We start from the raw sequence: 11,927 nt of genomic DNA on the forward strand, positions 1-11,927 counted from the left end.
TCAATTTGCGAACAAATCACACAAAGATACTGTAATGAGGCACATCAAAATTCTTAAGGATAAGCAGTCACCAATAAGAGTGTCCCAACATCAACCGGAAGAAATCGGAGAAAAAAGGAAACACCTATATGATGTACAGAAACAATACGCAGACCGTAACATAGAGACCGTGTTGAAGGGTCAAAAGCTCATTTTCACACAAAGCAAATCTGTGTATAGAGATAAAATTGGTAGCCGACCTATGGCCGATGAGATCATCAGTGGAGAAGAGGTGAAGATCGCAATCAGTACGGGGAAGACCACAGAAGACAATGGAAACCGGTTTGCTGCCCACTTAACGCCAGTAGACTCCTATAAACAGGTCAGGTGATCGCTTGTGGAAGTTATGCGTACAGAAAACACTGCCAGTGCAAGTCACAATATATATGCATTCCGGTTTTCCACTATTGATGGAACAATGCATGAGGGATCTGAAGATCACGGCGAACACGGAGCCGGGAGAATGTTACTCAAAGCACTCGCTGATAATGATATAAATAACGCACTGGTGGTCGTCTCGCGGTGGTGTGGTAGTAAAATCGGACCCAGACGTTTCACACATATCAATGAAGTTGGTTTAAGTGCAGCAAGAAATATGCCAGTCCAGACACTAAAATCAAAATTATGAACAGTCACGGGTTAAATATATATTAATAGTAACTCAGAGTTGTGTACATTTTTTTTTACTTTCATGGTAAATTTGCATTGCCTAAAATATTTATTTTGGTAGTTTTTCATAGGGTTATATTCATGCTGCATGTATATAATTATTTAAGTTCGTGATTGATATTTTCCGGAATTTGCTAGTTTATACATCGTATTTTTTGATTTTTTTTTAAAGTCTTGATTTCCTGTGTAGAAATCGTGCAGCATGGATCGTGCTTTGATTAATTTTCTACCTTATCACTCAACACAGGGCGGATCTATGTGCATAATTTCAATTTTAATCTAGTGTATGGTATGAAAATATGGTATGGATAAATATTTGTTGTAATTACATTGCAGACATATTCCGTTAATAGATATAACAAACATGGTAACTATAACAAACTGGAAAAAAAAACGAACAGGAAAGGAATTGAGTGTATTGGTTTCATCCCGACTGAAAGTACTTTTCCATAATTTTAACAATTCTTTTTTTAAGGTTAGCCCAATCAGTTTGTTGAATATTTTATAAAATAGCCTCAGGCTGTATTGCTGAACGATTGAAAACCGTATTGAATAAAATAATAAATAAGGACCAAACAGGCTTTTTAAAGGGAAGATTCATAGGTGAAAATATTAGACTGGTTTATGATTTAATGCATTACACGGAACAAAAGCAGATTCCAGGCTTATTAATGTTAATTGATTTTGAAAAAGCTTTTGACACTATATCATGGTAGTTTATATACCAAACATTAGACTTTTTTAATTTTGGGAAGTCAACTAAAAATTCGATTCAAACTTTTTATAATGGAATTTAATCGTGTCATACAAAATGGAATTTCTTCTGACTAACTGTTCCCTAAGAGGGGATGTAGACAGGGGGACCCAATTTCCCCATACCTTTTTCTAATTTGTGCTGAAGTTCTTGGGATTCTGATTCGAAATAATAAAGACATAAAGGGAATTATAATTGATGGGGAAGAATATAAACTTTCACAATATGCTGATGATACTTCAATTATATCTGATGGATCACCACAGTCTATGGATGGTATATTAAGAGAACTTGACTATTTTGCACTTGTATCTCGTCTGAAAATTAATTTCACGAAAACTAAAATGGTTTGGATTGGCAATTAAAAAAAATCTGAAGAAGTTTTTCATCACTCGAGATGAAAGCTATGTTGAAATTATTCTACTTTTGTTCCTCTTAGTATAAATTTTTCTATCAATTTAGAAGAAATGATTGAACTGAATTACCCCCTCAAAATTAAATGAAGTAAAGCGGTTAATAAAACAATGGCAGTTAAGAAAACTTACTCCAGCTGGTAGATTAACAGTGATTAAATCCTTGATTATATACCAAAGATGAACTATTTGATACTGACTATTCCGAACCCTTATAAGGAATTCCTAGAAGGATTTGAGAAAGACCGTTACTAGTTTTTATGGGGAAGTAAAATTCATAAGGTTAAGAAAAATGTTGTGATTAAAGGTTATAGAAATGGGGGTTGAAAATGATTGAATATATGGAGTTTCTATGTGCATTAAAATCAACATGGATCCGAAGACTGATTTACTCAAACACAAAATGGCTAAAACTTCTTGAATTAGAATTAGGAATGAAAATTGAATATCTATGGGAGAGAGGTTTAGACTGTTAATATGTGTAATAAAATAAGTAACAAGGTTTGGAAAGAGGTTTTACTTAACTGGGTAAAAATCAATGACTCTGGTAGTCAAAATAGTATGCAAATTCTTCATGAACATATATATGGTTTAATCCAAGAATTAAAATGAACAACTCATCTTTATTTTTGAAAAGTTATTTTGAGACAGGTTTGTTTTTGTAAGAGATCTATTTGACTCTGAAGGAAAATGTAAGCCTTGAGTACCTCACAAATCTAAATGTAAAAACAAATTTTGTAGAATATGCAGGTTTAAAAGTAGCTGTACTAAAAATATTGAAAATACAGATATTGAACAAAGAGAAGAAAATGGACCATTTATCCCCAATTCATTATATATTTTTATAAAAACACAAAAGGCTGTAAAGATATGTACAGTATACTCATTAAGAAGAAAAAGGAAGCAATTAAGGCACTAGAAAAATGGAAAAATAATAGAATATTTTTTTTGGGATATGGACTTGAACAAAATATTTGAACTTCCTTTTAAAGTTACACAAGAAGCAAAATTTCAGGAGAAGCAGTTTCAGATTTTGCACAGGATTATTGCAACAAATGAATACCTCTATAAACTAAAACTAAATGAATCAGATGGCATGTCCTTTTGTAAACAAGATGTTGAAACGATTAAACATTTATTTTTGAAGTGTTTTTGTGTAAGAAAAACATGGTGTCATATTGAGGAGTAGTTTTAAAAAAATTGATTTCATTTCTCCATTAATCTTGATAGAAAGGATATTATTTTTGGCAAAATCAACACTAAAAGCATGTTTAGACTACAAAATATGTAAATATTTACTGTTAAACAATTTGTTTGTAGGTTTTAAAATGTGCTTAAACTAAGCATATCAATGCTAGAAAAATATATTCTAGATAGAATATTAGTTGAAAAAAGTTTTACTTTTAAGAAATGTAAATTTTCAAAATATGAAAAATACTGGAAAACTATTTGTGATGTATTATAATGTATTTATTTACACAGATGTACAAGTATGTTTAAATACATGTACTTAATACTGCCCCACACTTTTTTTTCCACTTACCATCTTTCACCCCTTTTTCCGTTCTTTTTTATTCCTGTATGTAAAGCTTTCACAGTGAAAATTCATATAAATGTACAGCATTTCATATAATATCAGTTTGATTTTGAAATATATTCACTGTTAATGTAACATATATTTACTACAAAGAAAATATGTTATATAAAATAATAGGAAGCAGAAATGAAAGTATGTACTGATTGTTAATTAATATATGTATATTCTGTATATGTGAAAGCAAAAATAAAATCTATGGGGGAAAAAGCCTTTCATCCCATTAGGTGGCCCCATCCAATCCCCAGGGGTCATGATTTGAACAAATCTGAATCTACACTACCTGAGGATGCTTCCATAATAATATGACTGAATATCATTGCTTTGCCGTTCTTGAGAAGAAAATTTTTCCCTATTTTTTCCCATGTAAAACGTTGATCCCCAATTGTGGACCCACCCTACCCACAGGGGTCATCATTTGAACAAACTTGAATCTACACTACCTAAGGATACTTCTGTTTAAATATGTTTAATAATGGCTAAACTGTCCTTGAGATGAATATTCTTTAAAGAATTTTCCTATATGCACGTATTCCTATGTAAAACCTTGATCCCAATTGTGGCCCAACCCTACCTCAAGGATTCATGATTTGAGCAAACCTAAATCTACACTACCTGAGGTTGAACAAACTTGCTTTCATATCATAATGACTTCACAAAACTTTACTGTTTAGTCAAGATTTTTTCCTAAATATTCCTACGCAAAAGTTTAATCCCTTGTGGACCCACCCAGTCTAATATGAACAACCTTAAATCTACACCACCTGAGGATGCTTCTATAATAATATGACTAATTATCATGGCTTTACTGTTCTTGAAAAGAAAACTTTTTAAGATTTTTTGCCATCTATGTCTATGTAAAAATTTGATCCCCCAATTTGGCCCTAACCTACCCCTTGGGGTCATTATTTGAACAAACCTAAATCTACAAAACCTGAGGATGCTTCCAAATTAATATGACTCAGTAAGATTTTGCTATTCTTGAGAAGAAGATTTTCCAAGATTTTCCTCATGTTTGCCTATGTAAAACTTTGATCCCCCATTGTTGCCTCAGCTTACCCCTGGAGGTCAATGATTTGAATAAATTTGAATCAAGTCTATGTAAAGAAGGTTTCATATAAGTTTTAACTTTTATTGCAAAGTGGTTCTTGAGAGAAGATTTTTAAAAGATACCACCAATTTTTCACTATTTCTTAATTATCTCCCCTAGGAAGAGGGGGTGGCCCTTCACTTGAACAAACTTGAATTCCCTTTACCCAAAGATACTTTGTGCCAAGATTGGTTAAAATTGGCCCAGTGGTTCTGGAGAGTAGGATGAAAACGTGAAAAGTTTACGACAACGACGATGACAATAACGACAGTCAACGGGCAATTTCTATCAGAAAAGTTCACTTGAACATTTGGCTTAGATGAGCTAAAGAACATACAGCATAGATATAAAGTTTATTTTCAGATTCTGTTTGAACATTATTATAGTATCATCTAGGATAGTTCATTATCTATAATAATATATAATTTAAATGATGTTATCAATCACTACAGTTACATACTACAAATATATACTGAAACGCAAAAGAAACGCAACATCCTAATTTATGGGGAAATATTATATATATAAGATATAATTTTGTATCTTAAAAGTAAGGATCTTCAACTTTGTAAATATCGGTAATTTAACGGTTGAATGATTTTCATACCATTACCGGAAGTTAAGTTTGAGTCCGCTTAACAGAAATCAAAAATTGCATGTTTAACAAAACATTTGGCAATAATATTGGGTTTTAAGGATTTGTATCTGTTCCTCATAAGTAATGCAGCAATGTTTCGAAAAATAAATTCTCCTTTCTTTTCCGTAAGCGATGCCAAGGCTTCCTAAAAATGACTTAAGTGCGCATTTCTATTGCTCTAGCTGGGAAATCTCAAAATAAAGGTGATGGAGAGTTGCAGATGCAAATATACACCACATCACGCCTCAACAGGCTCTTATGTATCACTAGCATAAATGACAGTCCATGGACCGGAAGTCCAAGGGTTACTTCACTGCGCTTGGCTAGAGAAAATTCGACCTCATCATCTGAAAAACAGGCATTTAAAGATGGCAAGGAATATTTCTTCCGCTCAGATCTCGAGATTGATGAACCTATTGCATCGTAGAAATCAAGCTGCAACTGTTGCACATGGCAGTCTTGCACGCTGTAATTGAATGGCCGGGGTGGGGGGTGTTTTAACATTTATGTGTTACTTTCTGAAGTTAAAAGATAATCATTTAACATTTTTATCAAATCTTTGATGTTTTTAAATCGAGTTTTACATTACTGTATTCATTTTTGAAAATCATTAGATAAAAAATTCAAATATTTGTAGATTAATGCTTGTTGCGTTTCTTTTGCGTTTCAGTATAATACTAGTTTCATTGACTTTTTCTCGTTAGATAGTTTACACGAAGAAAACATATCTTTGTTTGAACGCTTATTGAGGATACTGTAGAATCATCATAATTCGTGGTGGATCAGTGGTCAGGTACTTGGTGGGACACACTTACCCTCGAATTTACATCCCAAATTATTTTCGCCAGTCAACTTAACGCTTCAATAAATCTTTTGTATAAATATGTAATTCTCTAAATAACGCCGAAGAGGTAAAATTTTGGTTGCCCAAAACATTTACTCCCACGAATTAAAATGATTCTAAAATCCAGTCTAAATTGAAACGTGAATATATTCTATGATCTTATAACTAATAATATAATATAAATACCCTAAGCTTAAAAGTTATGCCAGTCTAGATGTCCTCATTATAATAAATTTATTACACGAGGCACTAGTATTTCATATAAAATTATATCGGATAAACAAGGATGCAGCCAACATAACATTCTTCATCCATTGTGATGCATATTTTTTTGTCATTGACAGTTACACAGACTGGTGAAGGTATGTTTACTATCGACCTCATCCAATGCCCAGAAGGATTGACAATATCTATACTGTTGTTATTATTGTCTGCGACATAGAGATTGTCAAAATCATCGCAAGAAAGACCTTCTGGTTGAAATTCATCAGTCTTTCCGGAAAATGGTCCGGCATATTTCAGGCGAATTATACCATTATTATTGAGAACGACCACGCACTTCCGAAATATATCTGACACACACATTTCATCTTTGCTGTTCAGAGCTATGAATTTTGGGTGCTCAAAAATTTTATTGTCATGTCTGTCATACTCAATTTCTTTTTCCTCTACCAATTTGGTTCCTTCTTTGCTAATCATGACAATCCTTCCCTGCATTTTCCATTTATTATACATACAAATGTAAATATTATTATCACGATTTGTCAAGCCAGTAAGTGCCCATTCCTGTGAGCTATATAAAAGAGAGGTTTCGCCATTTTCAAATTTCATTACCGTATTCATCTGACAGTTGGCGAAATATACAGCTTTGGGTGACATGGCTATGAAATTTGCGTTTGCAGCCAACGGCATTTCTTTTTGTAGTCCATTTGTTAGTTCTGTATAAAAATTTGAGCCATCACAAATATAAACTGAATCCTTTGTTGCACACATATCCTTAATAGGTTTGGATTTTCCAAGTCTTAGCAAGACTGGCAGATCATTCGATTCATTTTTTTCCAGGTTATATTGGTATTTCCCAGACATGGAGGTTGTATCACGTCTCTCAGGATTCGTATGCCAGATCTCAGAGTAATATGGCTGTGTTTCTTTAATAATGCGTCGTGATTTATATTCGTTTTCAGTCTGATAGTAAGGCAGATCTTCGTCTTGGTGACGCTGCTGATATTTTTTGTAGGAATGTGGTTGACGTTCGTGTTCGTAATAAATCTGCCTTGGGTTTTCATGTTGAGCTAATCCTTGGGCATGCCTTCCTACCTCTTTTTCCCTAACAGGTGACAAACGTCTTCGATTTTTCGGATCATCAGAAAGATCAGTCTGTCTTCTAATTTCAGATGTCTGGTCACTTGTGTCGTGAAAATGTCCTGAGACACTTTCGAATGATGAACTCGATGAGGTTTCGCTTGGTTCTAAAATTTGTGCATCTTCAAATATTTCTAAATGAAGTTGTCTAATTTTATCTTTGCACATTTTCAATCGAATGGGGTAAGTTGGGCTTTCAAATAGTATATCTTCCCGAATCAATTGAATTAATTCATTCATTCGTGTTCTACTGCAATCATTTTCACAATTATTCCCTGATCCACAGTAGCGACAAGGACTAGATGTTGAGAATGTACGCCTTAATCTCGAAGGTCCTTGGGGATAATCGAAACTTCTACTATTGCTAGAATTTGGAGAAAACTCCGCCATTGTCTATATACCAATAACCTAAATGTGACATAAAATATCTTGTTAAATACATCTTAGAATAAGTATGCATTAAAAAATAATCAACGACCAAAGATAGCTCCCCTTTCCATTTTTTTAAATAAGAACCGATGTATATCGAAACTGGAAAATATCAAATAAGTAAAACATCTACACAATAAAGGTGGAATCGGAAATAACACACTATCCTAACGCCACAACTAGCTTTTTTTTAAAATCTAAAAATAAGTTTAAATAGTGATGTGTTTAGAAAATGTCTAATGGATAACTTAATGGAGTTAAATTTTAGAATTTAAAATTTAATTCAAATGAATTTTCAACGGCACAGTTGACATAAATGTCTCTGTAGTCAGCGTTACACAGTACATAAGTAGATTGGTTCAACTCTCGAAATTAAGTGGTTCATTTAAGTAATGTTTACATAATTCATTTTTGAATTTCATAGAAGCATGACCTGATACTTTTCAAAAATGAAAATTGCGTTAGCAATTGGGTGGTGGGGTTTCGATTTCTGGAGATGGCCTACTATACATTTTTTTTTTTTTTAAACAGCATTATTCTAGTGTATCTTCTGGTAACTGTTAAATCCTTTGCTTCTGATATCATTTTGAATAAAGGTCACAATACAATTTCTTTTTTGATTTTTTTGGCATTCTTTACATATACAAAAGTTTATTTTTCAATGTGTAATATGTTGTATCTACGATTTCTGTTATGTATATTTATCCTGCAACTACCCCTTGCATTGACCTAATAAAGGTAACCTAATAAACCAAAGCTTTATTCGGTCAATGCCCTAATAAAGCCTCGTGCTGACCTATTGACCTTTCAATGCCGGACTACTTTGTTTACTTAGCGACAAAATGGACGCTGACGCCTTTGACCTCCAGTTTGACGTAAGCAATGATGAAGAGGTGGATCAAAACACTTTAAGCGACACGCATGACGAAGGTTTGGCCCCTCCTGTATCACCCGAATTAATTCCCATCCTTGATATTTCTTTCGATGAAAATTTATCTGATATTTTGAATGACTTGGAACAAAATCCGTCTGCAGAAATTTCAGAATCAGCAAGGCCTACCGTACAAACTGAAGTCCGAGTCAACAATGACCCTCAGTTTATTGATTTGAAATTTAACGATGTTGAAACTTTCATAACTAATCAAGAAAACTCAAACACAATTAAGAAAACTCTAAAAGATGTGAATCTTGTCAGAAAATTCCTCAAAATGAAAAATGAAAACCGCGATTTGAATGAAATTCCGTGTGACGAATTGGATCAGCTTTTAGCAATGTTTGTGTTGTCAGTAAGAAAAACTGACGGTCAAGAATACGAACCAAGTTCTCTCAGATCTATAATAAGTAGTTTGGACAGAAAACTAGGACGACAAAAATATGGGCATAAAATCATGGATAGTCAAGACGATTCCTTTCGTTTGACTCGCGACGCCCTAAAAGCAAAACAAAAAAATCTGAAAAAACAAGGCAAAGGCAATAAACCAAGCAAAGCTGAGGCAATTTCAGACGAAGAAATAAACATATTATATGAAAAGAAAATCCTTGGTAATGAAACCCCCGAGTCCCTCATGTATACTCTCTGGTTCAACAACTCTATTCATTTCGGACTACGAGGAGTGACCGAACACTATAATTTACGCTGGGGGGATATTAAACTCAAAGTATCATCAGATGGGACAGAATATTTAGAGTATAATGAAAGGCAAACCAAAACACGAACAGGCGACAATATTGTTGACATACGCCAGGTCAAACCCAAAATGTTTTCTTCTGGGGATATAAGAGATCCTGTTCAATCTTACAAACTGTACTCGGCCAAAAGACCTCTTGGATTTTCTTCGGATGAAGACCCTTTCTATCTTTCAAAACGCACTATTCCTCTAGACGACCCCAGAAGTAATAAATGGTATTTAAAACAAAAAGTTGGGGAGAAAAAGCTCGCATCCTTCATGAAAGAAATGGCTGTTAAAGCCAACTTTACAGGGAAAAAACTAACAAACCACAGCGCGAGAAAGCATCTTATTCAAAAGCTCCGTGATGAGAATGTCCCACCGACAGATATAATGCAAATAAGTGGACATAAAAATGTACAATCTGTCTTAAACTACAGCTCTATTACCGAAAATCAACAGAGAAAATACTCACACATTTTGAGCAGCACTTCAGTTGATCCCAGGCCTAATCCTACATGTACGAGTAATCCACAATTTATACAAAACAATGCAACTGAAAATTTCAATTTAGATCTACAAGTGTCGGAAGCCTCTTCATTCAGCCAGATGAATTCCATGTTCTTTGGGGCGACACTTCACATCCAGAATTTAAACATTTACACTGGACATCAATCATAAATTCACAATAATTTAACTTTCGCCACTTTGTTTTCATGCGGTTTTGACACTGTTACAAATTTACGTCATTTGTTTACAATCTACTTCAAAATTACATTCGTCGATTATTGCTAATTCAAGTAAAATTTTGATGATATTTTATTTAATAGATATCTTAGTCAATCATCAATTTTATCTTTGTGCTTTGTTTTACTAGATCTACATTTTTTACAATCTGTGTAGACTTACGTTATTATGCGGAAGGATAAATGTTTCACGCTTCAACCTAGCGGTGATGCGAGCTCAGCGCAATAATATAACGAACACGCAAAATACTTTGAATTTTACTTTTTTACCAATTTATTATTTGAAAAAAGTTGCAGGATAAACAAAATACGTGATAACTGTCTTGAAATATAAGCGATATTTGGGCTCGGGTCGAAAACGTGATAGAGGGCTCGGCAAGCCTCGCCCTCTATCACGTTTTCTTACCCTCGCCCAAATATCGCTTATATTTCAAGACAGTAACCATGTATTTTATATTTATTATGACGTTGACACTGGCGACTGCCTACATACCTTGTGAAAAATCATCGTTAGACTAGGACACTTTTAGAGAAATGTTTGTGGCGGTGGATGTATTGGTATTTTCCAGCAAACTTGTGGTGAGAGAAAATGTTAATAATTAAAATAAAATACCATACCATTCAGAATTAATGAAGAACAAAGGCTTCCAGAAAAGGACTATAGACTACCTAGGTCCCACTTATCAGCGCATTTCTTCATCAAGATTTAACTTATTGTTCAACCTGTATTTAAAATTTAAAATCTTCAAAGGAATTCAAAAGGCATTGTTTGTAAATTTAGATTATTCAATAAATTGTACACTCAAATGTTTTTTTTTTTAACACTTTTTTAACAAGCAGTTTTATGAGACTCAAGTATGCCAAATATTGTAATGGGTAAAGAATGATACCATGGGTCTATTTAAAACACTGATATGACTCGGACTAATGGAATAGTTTGAGATCTTTTTTTTTACCCCTGTTTGTATACGTATAGCCCTTGGCTATATAAAAGACTGCATTGGCAGAGTGAATCATTCTGAAACCCGTAGAAGAAACATGAAGTAAATTGGAAGAGAGAAGGTAACATTGGTACCGAAGTATTAAAAAGGTGAAAGAGAATTAAGGCTAGATGCAGGGAGCCAGTCATATAATTATTATAATTTATAGTACTCGCTAACGAAGAATTTCTGCTTGCATCCCACTGTATAAAGAAAAGAACCAAGGACAAGTAACTCTATGAATAATAATAAATAATCATCGTTGTATATAATATTGATTACATGTATTAATTGTTAGCTCAAGTAAAGCCAGACGAAAATTACATTTATACTTGTCTGAATTAAGACCTTGTATCCCTTAAAAAAGAACCCGTTAGTTACACGTTACATTTTGGTGGCAGCTAGTCAAGGGATAGGGTAAAAAAAATTGTTAGAATTTAATGAATAAATTTGATTTAACTGTGTGAACCAGATTCTATTGAAAGCAGATAGTATTTTTGTTCAAATACAAGGTACCGAGTTCTGTGTGCAATGTAATAGATACATGCACCACAGTAAGATTTATCATAGTTGAGTACCGAGTGTTTTTGTTAGATAACCTAGTATATAAAAAAAATGATGAGTGATCATGAATCAGAACTCTGGGCGGACCTTGAAGAAATCGACAATTAAGAGATACTTTGGACTTTGGAAAAGTTAAAGT

General features: G+C 33.5%; 2 protein-coding genes and 1 pseudogene across 2 annotated transcripts; 2 read left to right on the plus strand and 1 right to left on the minus strand.

Moving 5' to 3' along the window:
* The first annotated feature begins 34 nt into the window (after positions 1–34).
* On the plus strand, positions 35–667 carry LOC133184043 (protein IMPACT-like; annotated as a pseudogene).
* Positions 668–6,307: 5,640 nt separating this feature from the next.
* Positions 6,308–7,792, minus strand: LOC133184044 (uncharacterized). The gene has a single exon (XM_061318914.1). It carries the CDS (start codon positions 7,790–7,792, stop codon positions 6,308–6,310), a length of 1,485 nt encoding a protein of 494 aa, XP_061174898.1.
* An 881-nt stretch (positions 7,793–8,673) lies between these two features.
* LOC133184045 (uncharacterized protein KIAA1958 homolog) lies at positions 8,674–10,179 on the plus strand. The gene has a single exon (XM_061318915.1). The coding sequence runs from the start codon at positions 8,674–8,676 to the stop codon at positions 10,177–10,179; it is 1,506 nt and encodes a 501-aa protein (XP_061174899.1).
* Positions 10,180–11,927: the final 1,748 nt, after the last annotated feature.

This window comes from Saccostrea echinata, unplaced genomic scaffold (genome assembly GCF_033153115.1).
Source record: "Saccostrea echinata isolate AGI-Se365-2 ecotype Australia unplaced genomic scaffold, CSIRO_AGI_Sech_v1 ptg000009l, whole genome shotgun sequence".
NCBI lineage: Eukaryota > Metazoa > Mollusca > Bivalvia > Ostreida > Ostreidae > Saccostrea > Saccostrea echinata.

Bases quoted from the DNA above. Each gene is read 5' to 3' on its own strand.
- LOC133184044 (XM_061318914.1), bottom strand. From the start codon at position 7,792: ATGGCGGAGTTTTCTCCAAATTCTAGCAATAGTAGAAGTTTCGATTAT.
- LOC133184045 (XM_061318915.1), top strand. From the start codon at position 8,674: ATGGACGCTGACGCCTTTGACCTCCAGTTTGACGTAAGCAATGATGAA.